General features: G+C 42.5%; 1 protein-coding gene across 2 annotated transcripts in view; it reads left to right on the top strand.

Moving 5' to 3' along the window:
- Nucleotides 1-19,584, top strand: part of tmem192 (transmembrane protein 192) — a 47,059-nt gene extending 27,475 nt beyond the window's left edge. For both annotated transcript variants that reach the window (XM_060832725.1, XM_060832736.1), the window contains 3 exons: nucleotides 8,942-9,070; nucleotides 13,403-13,511; nucleotides 18,815-19,584. In XM_060832725.1, the coding sequence (XP_060688708.1) occupies nucleotides 8,942-9,070; nucleotides 13,403-13,511; nucleotides 18,815-18,938 (362 nt within the window). In that variant the 3' untranslated portion in view covers nucleotides 18,939-19,584. The remainder of the gene's footprint in view (nucleotides 1-8,941; nucleotides 9,071-13,402; nucleotides 13,512-18,814) is intronic.
- The last annotated feature ends 262 nt before the right edge of the window (nucleotides 19,585-19,846 follow it).

Genomic DNA, 19,846 nt, shown 5'->3' with positions numbered 1-19,846 from the left:
AGTAGTGGAGGCTGGTATAATTACAATATTTAAAAGGCATCTGGATGGGCGTATGAAAAGGAAGGGTTTGGAGGGATGTGGGGTGGGTGCTGGCAGGTGGGACTAGATTGGATTAGGATATCTGGTTGGTATGGATGAATTGGACCAAAGGATCTGATTCCTTGCTGTACATCTGTGGCTATAAGTGAGATGCTTGCTCAGAGAGCTGCTGCAAACAAAATGGGCTGAATGATTGCCTCCAGCACTGTAACAATTCTGTGATCTGTCAGACATTTAGTTAGACTCTGAAAACCGACAAATGGTAGAAAACTGCTATGTTCAGGTTATGGTGTACCTGATATCTATTCAGTCATTAGTATAAATTTGTCTCCACCTAGTGGGTTCAGAGTGAAGCTGGGTTGTCAGAATGATTTTGAAACCAAGGAGGTATGTTTTGTTCTGTGTTTAAATGTACTAGTACTATTATTTTTGTTTTAAAATTTTACATTATGTCTGGTATTCTCCCTTTATTTCATTTTGTTAGTAATAAATGTCATAAATGGAGAAAGGCTAGATTTCTTTTTATTTATTTCAACAGTAGATTATAGCTTACTTTCTCATAACTCAGTTAATAAATTATTTTCCACCCCCATTCCTATTCTAATGGCATAATAAAACTTCTAACTTTCTTTTCTTCCCCGTATAGGTTAAAATTTTCTTTCGTTCCTAACTTTTAACTTCCATTTTGAGTATACACACAAGTATCTGGCAATTCCAGGAAGTGCATTACTGGAATGGCCATGCAGCATTTCCAACTGTGCCCTAATTAATGTCTTGTATAAAATTTAAATTACTTTTGATTCTATTGCATGTGATGGAAAAAGAGAAAATTTGCTTAAAAATTACTCTTTTGTTTGCTCCTTGCATTCTTTTTGAAAGATCTGTGCTGGTTCTTCAAAGTTTAAAAATCACAACATCAGGTTATAGTCCCAACAGGTTTATTTGAAAGCACTAGCTTTCGGAGTGCTTCTCCTCCAGGTAGTTGTGGAGTATAAGATCGTAAGATGCAGAATTTACAGCAAAAGTTTAGTGTGATGCAACTGAAATTGTAATTTGAGAACAACCTGGATTGTTAAGTCTCTGATCTTTTTAGAATGTCCATGTTGGTTTCAGTTCTTTCATATGTAAATCCCAGACTTTTTTTTACCATTCTCAAGTGAACTTTAACAATAGGTGCTATGTCGGCCCAGATAATGCATTGAAGGTGTGAGGTGCCCTGTGTGAGACTGTCTGTCTGTGCCCCAATGTTCAGACTGTTGTTTCTAAAGGGATTTATAGAATCTTTTATGTAGATTTAAGCAGTTTTTGAACAAAACAAAATATAATTGTGCAAGTACAAATTCATCCCACAAACCATTTGTGTGGGTGTTTGGGGGTGGGGGGGTGCGGTTTGAGTGTAAAGGGGTATAAGTCTGAGAGGATGCTTGTGTGGGTCTGTATGTGTGAGCGTATGAGTGTGTGTGTGTGGGTGGTGCATTGGAGTCACCTGTAGTGTGACATGACCCCAAGGTCCTGGTTGAGGCTATCCCCATAGGTACAGAACTTGGCTATCAGCCTCTATCCAGTCACTTTGCGTTGTTGCTTGTCCCAAAGTCTGGCTTTGAAGATGGTCACCCGAAGGTTTGAGGTCGAATGTCCCGGCCTGCTGAAGTGATCTTCGACTGGGAGGAAACACTCCTGTCTGATTGTTGTGCACTGTCCATTCTTGTGTTCCTGGAGCCTTTGCTCAGTCTCGTCAATGTACCATGCTCAGGGCATCCTTGCCTGCTGTGTATGAGATAGACAATGTTGGCTGAATCACAAGAGATGGTGGGAGGAGTCCCCACGTGTAATGGTGGTATCAGTGTTGAAACTCTGACACGTCTTGCAGCATCTGCCATGACAGGGTTGTATGGTGTTGTCCTGAAAGCCAGGCAGTTTGCTGCGAACAATGATCTGTTTGAGATTTGGCAGTTGTTTTAAAGGTGAGAAGTGGAGGTGTGGGGATGGTCTTGTCGAGGTGCTCATCCCCTTCGATAATGTGTTTCAGGCTGTGAAGAATGTGACGTCGTTTTTAGGCTCCTGGGAAGTACTGGACAACGAAGGGTACCCTGTCGGTTGCAGCACGTGTCTGTCTCCTGAGAAGGTCATTTACGGCTTCTAGCTGTGGCACGTCAAAACTGGTAGTCGATTAGTTGAGCATCATACCCTCTTGTGAGGGCATCCTTGAGTACATCCAAGTGCTCATCATTTTCCACCTCATCTGAACAGATCAGTATATGTGGAGGGCTGTTTTAATGTTTCGGGTGGAAGCTGGAGAAGTGTAGCATCGTGTACATTGCCATAGCCTCTGCTCAGTCTTACCAATGGATGAATAGACAGCACACAACAATCAATAGACAGGAGTGTTCCTTCCTACTTGGGGAAAACACTTCAGCAACGTGGGGCATTTGACCTCGTACCTTTTGGGTGGCCATCCTCCAAGTTGGACTTTGGGACAAGCAACAACACAGTGGTCGAGCAGAGGCTGATAGCCAAGTTCAGTACCCATGGGGATGGCCTCGACCAGGACCTTTGGTTCATTTCACATAACAGGTGATGCCACTGCAGCCTCTCTTGCAGCTGCAGATCCTCTCTCACGCACAAGCTCTCTCTCATACACTGACATGTACACACAGTAAACCTTTACTATAAATTCTGTGTCTTGTGATCTTGTACTCCACAACTTTGTAAACCCTAGTCCAACACCAGCACCTCCACATCATATCTACCTTCTTTTCTTGTCATTATTAGTTTGTAATAGATTAAAACCATGAAGCATGCTCTTTCAATTTCGGACATTAATACCTGGGAGAACACTGGAGCAGTGTGAATCTAGTGGAGGCTACAGAGGTTGAAAGCGAAGTCATTGTACTGTTGGCAGAGTCTTCACCTGAGCTGTGTTGGGACCGATGTTCTTACAATTCGCATAACTAAGGTGGGAGAGAGGCCTTTAAACTAAATAGTCAGAAGGAAGGGAATTGTTTTGAGAGGAGATGTGGTAAATCAAAAACAACAAAATAATTGAGCAGCGTATTGATAACCAGAGAGTAGAAATCATAGAATCCCTACTGTGTGGAAACAGGCTGTTTTGGCCCAACAAGTCCTCACCAACCCTCCGAAAAGTAACCCACCCAGACGCATTCTCCTTCCCTATTATCCTGTATTTACCCCTGACTAATGCACCTAACCTATACATACCTGAATACTATGGGCAATTTAGCATGGCCAATTCACCTACCTGCACATCTTTGGATTGTGGGAGGAAACCGGAGCACCCGGAGAAGACCCACACAAGATTAGATTAGATTCCCCACAGTGTGGAAACTAGCCCTTTGGCCCAACCAGTCCACACTGACCCTCTGAAGAGTAACCCACCCAGACCCATTTCCCTCTGACTAATGCACCTAACACTATGGGCAGTTTAGCGTGGCCAATTCACCTGACCCGCACATCTTTGGACTGTGGGAGAATGTGCAAACGCCACACAGATGGTCGCCCGAGGCTGGAATTGAACCTGGGACCCTGGTGCTGTGAGGCAGCAGTGTAAACCACTGAGTCACCATACTGCCTGGAGCAGAAAGAACAGACAGACTTTTAAAAATACGCCAACAGATAAAACCAGAGATTGTAAAATAAAACTAGTTCAAGATTAGCGGTTATTTTGTCCTGGTTTTTTTTAAAAAGGAGAGGTTGTAAGGTAGAAGTGAAAAGCTGTCTCTCAGAAAGTAAACAACTTGTAAGGAAGTTGGAACAATGGAAGCAGCCTGGGTGGGACCAGCTCTCACAGACCAGGCTTTCTAGTTTAATTTAGTTGTTTTCAGGTTTAGTTTTAAACTGTAGCCAGTAAGGTCTCAAAAGAATTGGAAACTACAGTGAATGTTTCCTACCTGCGACACTGAATCTTTTTCTAGATGTTTATTTCTCCTGGATTGGAGCACTGCATGTGAGAATCTGAATTTTCCCTTTTGCCAAGGTGTGTGTTCATGAGATGTTACCATATTGTAACAGTTAATTAGTAATTGCCTATTACTTAGTTAAATTTTAAGTTCATCTTACTTGCTTTTGTTTGTATTTTAACTATTGTTTTGCTTAATAGGGTAATTTGACCAGTTAGATTGCATCTGGAACACTCACTTCACATCTATCTTTTAAAATAAGGAAATGTTAGCATCTAGGCTACCTTAAGATATTGGGGTGGTATGGTCCATATCTAGATTTGATTAATGCACACCATTCATAACAAAATGAATGAATTATTAGTGCAAATGTAATGGCTATGGTACACTTTTTGTTTCTGGGACATATTTGCAAGGTGGCCATAAATAGGACAAGAATATTAGAAGTATATTTGGCAGTTTAAAAAGACACATCCTGTCACAATTTCCTAGTTTTATCTGTTAATTAAGGATGTTGGTAATACATTCGTGAGAGAGAGAACCTTGACTGAAAAGTACAAAGTGTAGAATCAGTTTGGGTGGAGATACAAAATGGGAAAGGTTCAGCCATCCTTCAGATCATTTATTGGAAGAAATAAATCAAACTTTCAAATGTGAATAATCATGTGACTTTAATCTGTACAGATTAGGGGAATCAGATTAGCAAATCTAACCTGGAAAATTAGCTGACTCATTATGTTGGACAGTTTCTTAGCAGTTGATTATAGAACCATCCAGGATCTTGTCTATTCTAAACCTCTTTAATGTGCAGTGGATAGGAATAATTGATAGCCTTATGATTAAAGCAGCCTCTAGAAAACAACAAGCCTTGCTAACCTAGACCAGGTACAAGTCAAACCAGAGCTGAAATACTGAATAATTTTGATCCCCTTATCTGAGGAAAGATAGACTGGCATTAGAGGCAGTCTAGAGAAAGTCCTTTCACACTTGTGAACTATGTTATGAAGAAAGTTTGAGTACATTGGGCCTCTACTCCATTGGCATGTCAAAGAATGAGGCAACCTTATTGAAGCATACAAGGTTCTTGGGAATAAACCAAAGAAATGCAGGTGCTGGAGATCTGAAACAAATAAAAGCAAACTGCTGGGAAAGTTCAGCAGATCTGGCAGCATTTGTGGAGAGAAAATACAACTAACATTTCGCTTCCAGGGTCCCTATTTCAAAATTTTTGCCAGACCTCCTTCAGAGGATTCTTTGGGGATTTGACAGGGTAGATATTGGAAGAGGTTGGTTTCGCCTTGTGGCAGAGTCTTGGACCAAAGGGTATAATCTGAGTAAGAGGTCACAAAGTTGAGGAGGAACTTCTTCTCAGATGGTAGTGAATCTGTAGCATTCTTTCCCACAGAGGGCTGTACGGGCTGGTTTAAAAGTATATTCAAAGTTGAGATGAACACTTTTTTTTTAAATTGGGGGAATTGTGGTTATGAGAAAAAAAAGCAGGTATATGGAGTTGATGATTATCAGATCAACCATGATGTAATTGAATGGAGGAGCAGACTCAATGGGCTGAAAGGCCTGCTTGTTGCTCTTACATCTTATGGTCATTTTGAGTTACAAACTGTACTGGAGTGCCACAGCAATAGTTGCTGTAAATAGTTGAGTCTGCAATCTGTGTAATGATTTGGATAGAACATAGAACATAGAAGGATACAGCGCAGTACAGGCCCTTCGGCCCTCGATGTTGCGCCGACCGAGTCCTACCTAACCTATACTAGCCCAATAACTTCCAAATGCCTATCCAATGCCCGCTTAAATGAACATAAAGAAGGAGAGTTCACCACTGATACGGGCAGGGCATTCCATGAACTCTCAACCCGCTGTGTGAAGAATCTACCCCTAACATCTGTCCTATACCTACCACCCCTTAATTTAAAGCTATGTCCCCTAGTAACACCTGACTCCATTAGCGGTAAAAGGTTCTTAGTATCTACCCTATCTAAACCCCTAATCATCTTATACACTTCTATCAGATCTCCCCTAAACCTTCTCTTCTCCAATGAGAACAGCCCCAAGTGCCTCAGCCTTTCCTCATACGATCTTCCTACCATTCCAGGCAACATCCTGGTAAACCTCCTCTGCACTCGTTCTAAAGCTTCCACATCCTTCCTATAGTATGGCGACCAAAACTGCACACAATACTCCAGATGAGGCCTCACCAGAGTCTTATACAACTGCAACATGACCTCAGGACTCCGGAACTCAATTCCTCTACCAATAAAGCCCAGTACACCATATGCCTTCCTCACAGCACTATTTACCTGGGTGGCAACTTTCAGAGATCTGTGTACATAGACACCAAGATCCCTCTGCTCATCCACACTACCAAGTAGCCTACCATTAGCCCAGTAATCCATCATCTTGTTATTCCTACCAAAGTGAACGACTTCGCACTTAGCTACATTGAATTCCATTTGCCACATTTCCGCCCAGCTCTGCAACTTATCTATATCCCGCTGTAACCTACCACTTCCTTCCTCACTATCCACAACTCCACCGACTTTCGTGTCATCCGCAAACTTGCTTACCCAGCTTTCAAGTCCTTCCTCTAGATCACTTATAAAGATAACAAAAAGCAATGGTCCCAAAACAGATCCTTGTGGTACACCGCTAGTAACTGCGCTCCAAGATGAACATAATCCATCAACTACTACCCTCTGTCTCCTTCCAGCCAGCCAATTCCTAATCCAAACCTCTAATGTATCATCAATGCCATACCTCTGAAGTTTTAGCATTAGCCTACCATGGGGAACCTTATCGAACGCCTTACTAAAATCCATATACACAACATCTACTGCTTTACCCTCATCCACTTCCTTAGTCACCTTCTCAAAGAACTCAATAAGGTTTGTGAGGCACGACCTGCCCTTCACAAAACCATGCTGGCTATCCCTGATCACGTTATTCCTACCCAGATGTTCATAAATCTTATCCCTTACCATTCTCTCTAAGACTTTGCCCACCACTGAAGTCAGACTCACTGGCCTATAGTTACTAGGGCTATCCCTACTCCCTTTCTTGAACAATGGGACCACATTCGCTATCCTCCAGTCCTCTGGTACTATTCCCGTTGACAATGACGACATAAAAATCCAGGCCAATGGCTCTGCTATCTCCTCCCTAGCTTCCCATAGGATCCTGGGGTAAATGCCATCAGGCCCAGGAGACTTATCTATATTCATCCTTTCCAATATTCCCAAAACCTCTTCCCTGCATATTTCCAGGGCATCCATTCTAATTATTTGTGATTCCATATTCACATCAGCAACAGTGTCCTGTTCCTGAGTGAATACTGATGAAAAGTACTGATTTAATGTCTCTCCAATCTCCTCCGCCTCCACACACACCTTCCCACTACTATCCTTGACTGGACCGATACCTACCCTAGTCATCCTTTTATTCTTGACATACCTATAGATGTGGGCACAGAATGGATGGTAGCAAATTTGACAATTATCCCATAACAGATAAGATGGCAAGTTCTCAGGAGGTACAGAACCTACAAAGGGCTATAGATAGATAGGTTAGGTGAGGGAGCAAAGTAATGGTAATGGAGTAAAATGTGGGAAATTGTGAACTTGTCCACTTTGGCAGGAAGAATAACAAAGCAATATACTATTTTAAGTGGAGAAAGTTTGCAGAATTTAGAAGCTGCAGAGGAGTCTGGATGGTGATGTGAATCATGAAAATGACTTTGCGAGTACAGTAAATGATCAAGGCAAATGGAATGTAGATAGTTTATTGGTAAAAGAGTGGGGAAGTTTGACTGCAACTGAACAGAATATTGGTGAGACCACATCTGGAGTACAGTATATAATTTTGTTCACTTTATTTAAGAAGTGATAGTTATGTTATCAGCAGTTCTGAGCTGGTTCACTCGACTTGTAAACACTTTGTCCCAGGAATCTTATGTAGAAAGACTGATTTTGGTCCTTTTTTGATAAACTGCATTAGAGCTAAGATATGTTTTATGTCATTTTAGTTTATTTAAATGCTTGTTCATATTTCAGATCTTCAATTTTGAGCGATTGCACTAACATGAAAAGAAAAGTAATTTTTGGCCATGAACAAGTGTGCAAATTCTGAAAAGTTAAAAATCACACCACACCAGGTTATAGACCAAGTTTATTTGGAAGCACTTGCTTTTGTTATTTTTGCTGTAGATGCTGTGTCTTACAATTGTGTACTTCACAACCACTTGATGAAGGAGCAGCGCTTCGAAAGTTAGTGCTTCCAATTAAACCTGTTGGACTATAACCTGGCGTTGTGATTTTTAACTTTGTACACCCCAGTCCAACACCGGCATCTGCAAACTGCAAATTCTAAGAGACATTCACAGTTTAAAAGATAACCTAATAATCTGTACTTCAGTTCAAATGCTAGTTGACAAATTTTTTTTGTTTTTGTTCAGAGCCTTAATTTGTATATTAATCGTCTGGTCTGTAAAGACAGATTTTTCTGCATTATGAGGACCCTAAATTACCTGTGTCCTGTTTAAGGGAGATGGGAGAAAATGGGATTGTTTATGGGAGCAGTCTGTCCAGTAACTTCAGCTGGCAATGTATCAATTGTAAGTGAAGGCAACTGCACTCTACTGTAAATTGCTCCTATATTGTCCAGTAATATTTGCTGCCTAAAGGGTTGTATCTTTTCCTGGAATGAGTTTGTGTTTCCAAGTGGGGTTAAAAGGGAATAGTAAAGGAATCCAAACTTGTTTTAATTTTACCCATGCCCACTATCCTTCTGAGATGGAGATGTTTTTAAACTAGCGTGGGTAATTTATTCAGATTTGATTTAATATTCTCATGCAATACATCTTTGAAATTCATGTAATTTTTCTTCTGTTTCTTAAAAGGTATGTGTTGTTTAAAAAAAATGTATTTAAGTTCCTTCAGAAAAATTCATCAATGTTCTTGTTTTTCTTTAAGGAAATGCAGTACTCTTAATACTTTTTGTACTGATGCAGCTTAAACTGGAAACTCTGGTGATCTACTTCATTCTTGGAGTTCTGACAGTGGAGCTTTTCTTTTCTTCAGTATGCCTAATCATTTACACAGGTGAGGGAGAAAACAAAGAAACCAGCATTCCCTGCTGTGTATTCATTAGAGGCAATGCAATACAATTGGTATAATAACAGATTTCACACATCTGTATTTACACATGAACAGTTCTCACCATTCTAGGCTCCTATTTTTTTAAAAAAAGCAAATGAAGGAGAAGGTTTTGCTTTTCAGAGCTAAACATTTAACAAGATGATCTAAGCAATCAAGTTTGATGTAGTGATTTTATTTTGGTGCATGTGTTGCACAGAAATGTCGTCTTCCTTCCAAACCAAGGGTTTTAAATTTGAGGTTACACCTGACAGTTGTTGCTTCATGAAAAAAAGAATTCTAAGATGACTGGAAGCACTGAATATTCTGAAAATTATCAATTGGCCATAGAACTGTCCACCTTGGTTACTGTCACGTGTATTTATAACCCCACCTAATTGACCTGACCAAATGTCCTGAGTATCAATGAAGCATTATCTCCAATTCTGTACAGGTGTGCTGCAGAGGGCTGAGTTGACCATGTAAATACCAGCAACAGTCTAATCAGAGCAATCTTCAGGAATCAGAATTTATATTTTTAAGTGACATTAGATTTAAAGCATAATTTCTACTATGTTTATGTAGGGATTTAAGTAACATGTTTGCTTGTATGTTTCAGTCAATATTTTTATCCAAGTTATGGGGATTTTGTTATTGTAATACTGTAATAGGTCCAGATGGCCTTCCCTCAACTTTTACCCTTACCCTAGCCTGGAATCCCCATACACATTTGTCCTGCTTTCTCTTATAACCTCTTGGAAGGAGTGGGTGGATGTGCACACTAATGGACAGCATCATCCAAATATAAAATAAATTTCCCACTGTATACTGAGACACCACCTCTGTCTCAGCATCACCTGTGACTCCTGTACTTCATCAGATTGCTGCTTCAAATTGGTTGAAATTTACCCCTGCCCCCACCCAATTAAATATTGGGAAGACTAAAGTCATTGTTTTAGTTCTTGTTCCCGAGCTACTGAATCCATCCTGAAACTCTGGCAACAGTCATGTTAACCTTGAGCAATTAGTAAACTTAGTGTCATACTTCATTTCAGTTTAGAATCTAATCATCCTACCCATACTTTCACTAAGACTGTGTCTCTTTCTACCTCTGTCTATTGACTTTCTTGTATCTGCCCATTTTTATATCTGCTGTTAAAACCTTCATTCACTACTTTGTTACCTCCTGGACTTGACTCTTTTAATGGTGTCCTATAATTCTGACCTGCTGAGCATTTCACTTATGTTTTTGGCAGCTGTTACCTAAGCCCCATGCTCTTGAATTCCCTCCCTGGATCTCTAATCCTTTTTAAGATATTCCTTTTAAATCTACCTTTTTGATCACAGATTTGGCCATCTGGCCTAATATCCCTGTATGCAGTTTGGCTTCAAATTTCTGCTTTATAAAGTACCTTGTTGATTGGTCACCTTCAATGCCCAATAATAATTGACTTTACTTTCCCGGAGTCACTTTTATTTGTAATGGCCTCACTTTCTTCCTTAGAAATTTGCAAATTGTCCAAAAGCTTTATATAAATGCTGCTTTAAATAACATCCAGTAAGCTGTTTATCAGTTTGTTTATTTGTGTTTAGAGTTTTGCGATTTCACATTTTTTTAGTTTTTAAAAAGTATCTATAAAACAAAATACTTGCTCTTTGAATTTAAAATAACTTTCTGCACTGGTGGTGCAGAGTGGTGTGTCAGTGGTGTGTCATTTACATTACTCACAGTACTGCTTCTTACAGAACATGGTTAAGACACTAGTAGGAAGGGCAACATTCTGGCAGTACATTTAACTAGTCCTTTTTAGAAAGCATCTTCCTGAAATGTAAACTAAAATGACAGTAGTTTAAGTAGAGACATATATGTTTACAACACCCAGTCACTCCAAACATATTTAGTTTAATGATGTCAAGATGAAAGGAGATCATTCAAAAGAAAACTTAACCTTGTAATTGTTTTGCTCAGTTAAAATAATTTTTATAATTCCATATTTTGCAGTCTGAGATTCTTAATGTATATTTAAAAGTGATAGCAAAAGTGCTATAGTTAGGTACCATGCTAATAGACTGTGTGCTCTGCTACTTTAAAATGTAGTCTTGAGAGCTCTGATTTGGGAAATAAAAAGGATTTAAGGTGCAGACTCACCAGGTATCAAATATGTGGAAGTATAAGTGAAATTCACCTTTAGAAACTTGAGGCTGTTTTTGTTGAATGGGAGGATGTGAAGGAATGGTTCGACTTAGGAGCTGAAAAGTGAATACATGGAAGTTCAAGTTCTTGAACAGAGAAATATAGGCAAAAAGTATAAAAGGAAGAAATTGAGATTTTTCTTTTTATCCCCCAAAGTATTTGGGAGAGTTGAGAAATAACTACTAAGATTTGGTTGAAGTGGAAACTATAGTTCCAACTGGGTTGATTTAGGTTGGACATCTGAACCTCACGACAAGTGCTTAAACAGATGAAAGAAAAAGGTATCCAATGATAAATGGGCTTAAATCTGCTCACTCAGAATGAACGTAAACCTAAAATGTAAAAAAAAATCTGCAGATGCTGGAAATCTGAAACAAAACAGAAATTGTTGGAGATACCCAACAGGTCCGGCAGCATCTATAGAGAGAAAGCAGAGTTAACAATTGGGTCCAGTGAACCTTCTGCAGAATTCCGTTCAGCTAAGTTTCTCCAGTAATTTCTCTTGGGGGTTTTTGTTTGCATCTGATGCATCTTTTTTTTATATCAATCTTTATTTAATGAAAAAATATCATAATTTCCTACATATTTAGAGAAAAAGGAAAGAAACATCAACAGTGATGTTAGCAAATCTTGCTGCACACAATTCCATGCCCAAGATAGAAGGAGCTCGTAGTCAGGGAATGGCTAGATGGAGACAGCTCAGTGAGAGGGTTATGAAGTAAGTAGGCAAATAAGGAATTTATTGATAGTTAACTAGGCCAGAAGAGAAGTTGAAAACTTGATAACAGGCCTAAGAATAGGAGAAGATGGGTAGGCCAAGCTGAAAGCAACCCATGCAATGTGATAAGTGGCTGAAGAGTGGGTGAGAATTGGTTGTGTGCTGGAAGCAACCCATGTCATGGCAGGACCAGGATTTGGGGGGTTGTGGGTTTAAAAAAAATGGAAGGAAATGATTAGGCTCTAAAGTAATTGAACTCAACATGGAGTCTTAAAGGTTGCAGGGTTCCCATTTGAGAGATGAGATGTTGCTCTTCAAGCTGTGGCTCGCTGGAGCACTGAAGCAGGTCTGAGGTAGAAATGTCAGCGTGGGAACGTGGTGTGTTGCAGTGGCGGATGAAAGGGTACAGGAGTGAGCTGCAAGAGGCTTTTTCCAACCGATTAACTATACCTAGCACAGCTTGATATCTAAAGTTAGGAGACCATTTTTTAAAAAAAAAAACGGAGCAGGCATTAATGTTTAATTCTATGTGCCCAAAATACCAGCAAAGCTCAACTAAACAGTGAAAATTTATATACAACCAAAGTACAATGTATGCTGGAGAGTGAAATCAAATTAACATTTGAGACCAATATTTGACTCTTTTGAAGAAGTGGCCTATCAAACTTGAATCATTAACTTTCTTTCTCTCTCCACACCTGCTGAGTTTCTCCAACATTTTGTTTATATCCGTGAAAGCTGTGTTATTCTTTGTTTAGTGGTTTTTTGGTTTTACCTTTATAGGTCAAAATACTTTTGTTTCCCACCATACCGTGACTGCTTGCCTCTGCGGCAATTTGTTATTCGTTTGGTTTCATTTGTGGCTTATCTACCACTTTTTTTTTTCTTTTCCAAAGAAAGAAATAGGATATTAAATATCTTGAAATGATGAATTTAAGTTTGTGAATTCGCACCCATCTTGTTGCTGTGTGTGGAAGCTACTGGAACAATAAAAGGGTTAGGATATTAATAGATAGTCATTGTTGCTCATACTTCTTTGGGACATTGCTGCCCACTTCTGCAAAAGTAAAGTTGCTCTAACCCATGAACCCTGGAGATGAAAGTGGAGTAGACTACATGTTCAGGATTAGTTTCAAGGAGTCCATGAAGTAAGGAGGAGGCAAAGGAGAAAGCTAGCCATGTTTGGTAAACATCTTTTTGATGGCAAAAATCAGTGTGGCATAACATATTTGCCACAAAGGTTACAAATCAAGAATTCAGGGGAAGAATGGTGTTTCCATTGTCATGTACCATCTGGATTCCCTTTTAATTTTTAAGAGGTCTTTTGATTTCAATGTTGTTGCATATTATTTTTTTCTGCCCTAACTTGCCTCTTTTTGTGTCACAGTAAAGATTATAAAATTCAATCAGTTGAAACCATGTCCTGACATCCAAGAGGAAGAGCGAAGGCATCGATATCCTAATCTCACCAATGTTCTCTCTGAAACTGGATTCAGGTGAGTGAAATGTTTAACATGAAATGGCAGTTTTATTTTTAAAAATTTCCTTTTTGGGACTTCCATTCTGTTTGTTATCCCTGATTAAAGGTAGCACTGTCTTTTCTTCTCTTAACTGACCAGTTACTATTTTGAGTAAATAGTTGTTGCTCCAGCTCACCTTCCATCTGTTGAATGTGCTCAGTTGAACTCAGCCCAAACTTTTGCCACAAAAGAAGTAAACAACCTGCCAAATTCCTAAGTCCTAGCAAAGAGGCTGCAAATGTGTTGCTGGTCAAAGCACAGCAGGTTAGGCAGCATCTCAGGAATAGAGAATTCGACGTTTCGAGCATAAGCCCTTCATCAGGAATAAGAGAGAGAGCCAAGCAGGCTGAGATAAAAGGTAGGGAGGAGGGACTAGGGGGAGGGGCGATGGAGGTGGGATAGGTGGAAGGAGGTCAAGGTGAGGGTGATAGGCCGGAGTGGGGTGGGGGCGGAGAGGTCAGGAAGAGGATTGCAGGTTAGGAGGGCGGTGCTGAGTTGAGGGAACCGACTGAGACAAGGTGGGGGGAGGGGAAATGAGGAAGCTGGAGAAATCTGAATTCATACCTTGTGGTTGGAGGGTTCCCAGGCGGAAGATGAGGCGCTCCTCCTCCAGCCGTCGTGTAGTTGTGTTCTGCCGGTGGAGGAGTCCAAGGACCTGCATGTCCTCGGTGGAGTGGGAGGGGGAGTTAAAGTGTTGAGCCACGGGGTGATTGGGTTGGTTGGTTCGGGCGGCCCAGAGGTGTTCTCTGAAGCGTTCCGCAAGTAAGCGGCCTGTCTCACCAATATAGAGGAGGCCACATCGGGTGCAGCGGATGCAATAGATGATGTGTGTGGAGGTACAGGTGAACTTGTGGCGGATATGGAAGGATCCCTTGGGGCCTTGGAGGGAAGTGAGTGTGGAGGTGTGGGCGCAAGTTTTACATTTCCTGCGGTTGCAGGGGAAGGTGCCGGGGGTGGAGGTTGGGTTGGTGGGGGGTGTGGATCTGACAAGGGAGTCATGAAGGGAGTGGTCCTTGCGGAACGCTGATAGGGGAGGGGAGGGAAATATATCCTTGGTGGTGGGGTCCGTTTGGAGGTGGCGGAAATGGCGGCGGATAATACGTTGTATGCGCAGGTTGGTGGGGTGGTAGGTGAGAACCAGTGGGGTTCTGTCTTGGTGGCGGTTGGAGGAGCGGGGCTCAAGGGCGGAGGAGCGGGAAGTGGAGGAGATGCGGTGGAGGGCATCGTCGATCACGTCTGGGGGGAATCTGCGGTCCTTGAAGAAGGAGGCCATCTGGGCTGTGCGGTGTTGGAATTGGTCCTCCTGGGAGCAGATGCGGCGGAGACGAAGGAATTGGGAATATGGGATGGCGTTTTTACAGGGGGCAGGGTGGGAGGAGGTGTAGTCCAGGTAGCTGTGGGAGTCAGTCGGTTTATAATAGATGTCTGTGTTGAGTCGGTCGCCCGAGATAGAAATGGAAAGTCTGTGTTGAGTCGGTCGCCCGAGATTCTGTGTTGAGTCGGTCGCCCGAGATCTCTCCCTCTCTGAGGATGAAAGATTCTCCCCCTCTCTGAGGATGAAAGATCAGTCCTCAGCAGGGGCCTCACCTTCGTTCCCCTACGCCCTCGGATTAATGAGTTCAACACGCGGCGAGATATTGAACAATTCTTCCGCCGCCTTCGCCTCCGTGCCTACTTTCACAACCAAGACTCCCGCCCACCCTCTGACGACCCCTTCTCCCGCCTCCAACACACCCCATCCACCTGGACACCCCGTGCAGGCCTCCTACCCGCCCTCGACCTCTTTATAGCCAACTGCCGCCGTGACATCAACCGACTCAACCTGTCCACCCCTCTCACCCACTCCAACCTCTCACCCTCAGAACGTGCAGCCCTCCACTCCCTCCGCTCCAATCCCAACCTCACCATCAAACCCGCAGACAAGGGAGGCGCGGTGGTAGTTTGGCGCACTGACCTGTACACCGCTGAAGCCAAACGCCAGCTCGCGGACGCCTCCTCTTATCGCCCCCTTGACCACGACCCCACCTCCCACCACCAAACCATCATCTCCCAGACCATCCAGGACCTCATCACCTCAGGGGATCTCCCATTCACCGCCTCCAACCTCATAGTCCCACAACCCCGCACCGCCCGTTTCTACCTCCTGCCCAAAATCCACAAACCTGCCTGCCCCGGCCGACCCATTGTCTCAGCCTGCTCCTGCCCCACCGAACTCATCTCCCAATACCTCGACACGGTCCTGTCCCCTTTAGTCCAAGAACTCCCCACCTACGTTCGGGACACCACCCACGCCCTCCACCTCCTCCAGGATTTTCGCTTCCCCGGTCCCCAACGCCTTATTTTCACTATGGACATCCAGTCCCTGTACACCTCCATCCCCCATCACGAAGGACTCAAAGCCCTCCGCTTCTTCCTTTCCCGCCGCACCAACCAGTACCCTTCCACTGACACCCTCCTTCGACTGACTGAACTGGTCCTCACCCTGAATAACTTCTCTTTTCAATCCTCCCACTTCCTCCAAACTAAAGGAGTTGCCATGGGCACCCGCATGGGCCCCAGCTATGCCTGCCTCTTCGTAGGATATGTGGAACAGTCCATCTTCCGCAACTACACTGGCACCACCCCCCACCTTTTCCTCCGCTACATCGATGACTGTATCGGCGCTGCCTCGTGCTCCCACGAGGAGGTTGAACAGTTCATCAACTTTACTAACACCTTCCATCCCGACCTGAAATTCACCTGGACTGTCTCAGACTCCTCCCTCCCCTTCCTAGACCTTTCCATTTCTATCTCGGGCGACCGACTCAACACAGACATCTATTATAAACCGACTGACTCCCACAGCTACCTGGACTACACCTCCTCCCACCCTGCCCCCTGTAAAAACGCCATCCCATATTCCCAATTCCTTCGTCTCCGCCGCATCTGCTCCCAGGAGGACCAATTCCAACACCGCACAGCCCAGATGGCCTCCTTCTTCAAGGACCGCAGATTCCCCCCAGACGTGATCGACGATGCCCTCCACCGCATCTCCTCCACTTCCCGCTCCTCCGCCCTTGAGCCCCGCTCCTCCAACCGCCACCAAGACAGAACCCCACTGGTTCTCACCGACCACCCCACCAACCTGCGCATACAACGTATTATCCGCCGCCATTTCCGCCACCTCCAAACGGACCCCACCACCAAGGATATATTTCCCTCCCCTCCCCTATCAGCGTTCCGCAAGGACCACTCCCTTCGTGACTCCCTTGTCAGATCCACACCCCCCACCAACCCAACCTCCACCCCCGGCACCTTCCCCTGCAACCGCAGGAAATGTAAAACTTGCGCCCACACCTCCACACTCACTTCCCTCCAAGGCCCCAAGGGATCCTTCCATATCCGCCACAAGTTCACCTGTACCTCCACACACATCATCTATTGCATCCGCTGCACCCGATGTGGCCTCCTCTATATTGGTGAGACAGGCCGCTTACTTGCGGAACGCTTCAGAGAACACCTCTGGGCCGCCCGAACCAACCAACCCAATCACCCCGTGGCTCAACACTTTAACTCCCCCTCCCACTCCACCGAGGACATGCAGGTCCTTGGACTCCTCCACCGGCAGAACACAACTACACGACGGCTGGAGGAGGAGCACCTCATCTTCCGCCTGGGAACCCTCCAACCACAAGGTATGAATTCAGATTTCTCCAGCTTCCTCATTTCCCCTCCCCCCACCTTGTCTCAGTCGGTTCCCTCAACTCAGCACCGCCCTCCTAACCTGCAATCCTCTTCCTGACCTCTCCGCCCCCACCCCACTCCGGCCTATCACCCTCACCTTGACCTCCTTCCACCTATCCCACCTCCATCGCCCCTCCCCCTAGTCCCTCCTCCCTACCTTTTATCTCAGCCTGCTTGGCTCTCTCTCTCATTCCTGATGAAGGGCTTATGCTCGAAACGTCGAATTCTCTATTCCTGAGATGCTGCCTAACCTGCTGTGCTTTGACCAGCAACACATTTGCAGCTGTGATCTCCAGCATCTGCAGACCTCATTTTTTACTAGCAAAGAGGCTCCCCAGTATGGAACTTTTCTTGTAATCAGAATTTTTAATTGTAATTTCAATCTTTTTAATTTGCTCATGGCAATTGGGAAGCAGAAACACATTGTGGAAAATGTACACATTTGTTACATTGATTGTTGCTATATTGCCCTTCTGACTCAGGTTTTGGTGTATGGTATCTTGGGATAATTAAAGGATCTATACCTCTGTTTATAAAGTGGATATGATTTATCAAATAATTCCAATGGATTCTGTTTATAAGATGACTTGTGCTAACTCCACAGTGATACTTCTCTTTTTGGCAAGTTCCTTTTATTTGACTGGAATATAATTGTATGGGCATAGCTTGCCTTCCAGTACAATTATCTCCTTCAATTTGAAGCTTCAAAGTATTGAGGAGCTGTCAGATCGTGCATTCAGTGTAGTAGCAATAGTACACTGAAAAAAAGAGTTTAGTGTCTTATTCACCTATTATCTTGGAAGAGGTGAGATCAGTTTTAGCATATAATCGTTCATGATCTGCTCACAAAAAGAAAACTGAATTGGACATCTTCGTACTAGTCTTAACTCAGCTACCATTAGATAAGGAGGTCTTGTTCCTTGGGTATTGCCCTGGCCTCTGAGGCAGAAATTTTGTTTGAATCCTATCCCAGAAGCTAATGATGTAGGGTGCATCCATATAGTAACCAAACAGATTGGCATATTTTGGAAGCTCAAGGCAAGTGATTAGAGCGGGAGAGATTCTTGGTCAGCCGTGAGATGGAAAGAATATGGAGCTTCTAGCATCACTATCCTTAGTGCCAGACTACAAATGTGTGTAGGTGTTGCCATAGCAACATTGACTTCCTGACTAACTATTACCCTACCACCATTAAATAAACTTGTTGAAGCAGTTTGTAGTTTTGGGTCCTTTTGAAACCATAGTAACTGTTCAGAACATTTGATTTCAGAGTATTTTCCATGTGTTCTGTTGGTGCCCTGGTCAATACTTTATCCCTCAACAAAAACAGTAAACAGTGTTGTTGGTAGTTTATCTCGTTGTTTGTCAGACCTTTGAGTATAAGTTGACTGGTTTCCTACATTCCTATAGTGGCTACACTTCCAATATACTTTGGTCATAAAGTGCATTGAAATGTTATGCTATAAAATGTACAATGTAAGTGTAATTTCTTTTTAATTTGATGCAAATAAGTTCACATGACACAACAACATTGTAAAGCTGTCTTTTTCATCAAGGGATGGATCAAATTTGGAAAACCTTGTAGAAAAACAAGCAGACCTCATTGACTACTTAAAAATGCACAATGTGGAATTAAGTAAAAGGCTGCTGACTTTAACTTCCCAACAAGTCCGAGACTGAGGCTTTGAAAGAGACACTAAACATTGTGATAAACCAAAGAATAAAGAAAGGCACAGCTTGTGCTGAAGACGTCAAAACAGGCATAACCATTTGAAAGCAGTGTGAATATGAAATGTAACTTAATAAATGGGTACGGTTATCTTCAGAATTTACTTTTTGTATTACTGCAATTACATTAGGAGAGAACATTTGCTACAAACATGAGTAATTTGTTTTTTCCATTTTGCCACCAATGTTCTTCAAATCAATCATGTAGCAAAATTATCTTTTGACTTGTGCCAAAAGACTTCAGTTGTGAATTGTGATCACAGACAATTGTGTCTGCTGTGCAAGCAAAGAGGTTTTTCTTGCCTTTGTAATCTTGACATTCAGTTTGTTATTGATGATGTGAATGTTCTGAATGACTTTTTTAAAAAAATAAAATCTTGTTTAAGATAGAATATGTGTATAAAATGTACTTTTTAAAGTTTGTTTTTGAGTACTCTGCTAATTATCCTGGGTTTAGTTTAAACCTACATACTGGTCACTGTTGCAGAAATGCAATTAGGAATGTACAAGACATTGCTATCCTATATTTTGAATTTTGTGACTTGTAGAAGATGTATTGCAAATGTAAATTAATAATAAATTTTTCACAATCCACCAATTTTTTTGTTTTCAATTCAGTTACCACTTGCTAACACCATGCCATTTTAATTTTTAAAAATCCTCCTTGTTGATTCTGTCTCTATATAGTACAACTGACACAATTTTTGTGCTTGTAAATCTCCTGGAGAACTGAATGAGGAAAAGCTCAGCTTCCTGCTTATGTCAATGACCATGCCAAAAATTTTGTCGTTGTCCTGTATAGTCATCTATAGCAGACATTTGGAGACAAGAGCTGTACAGAAATGTTTCAGGAGTTGTCT

This window comes from Hemiscyllium ocellatum, chromosome 1 (genome assembly GCF_020745735.1).
Source record: "Hemiscyllium ocellatum isolate sHemOce1 chromosome 1, sHemOce1.pat.X.cur, whole genome shotgun sequence".
Classification (NCBI taxonomy): Eukaryota; Metazoa; Chordata; class Chondrichthyes; order Orectolobiformes; family Hemiscylliidae; genus Hemiscyllium; species Hemiscyllium ocellatum.
Note: the sequence above shows the minus strand (reverse complement) of the source record. Positions and strands in the feature narration are given on the sequence as shown.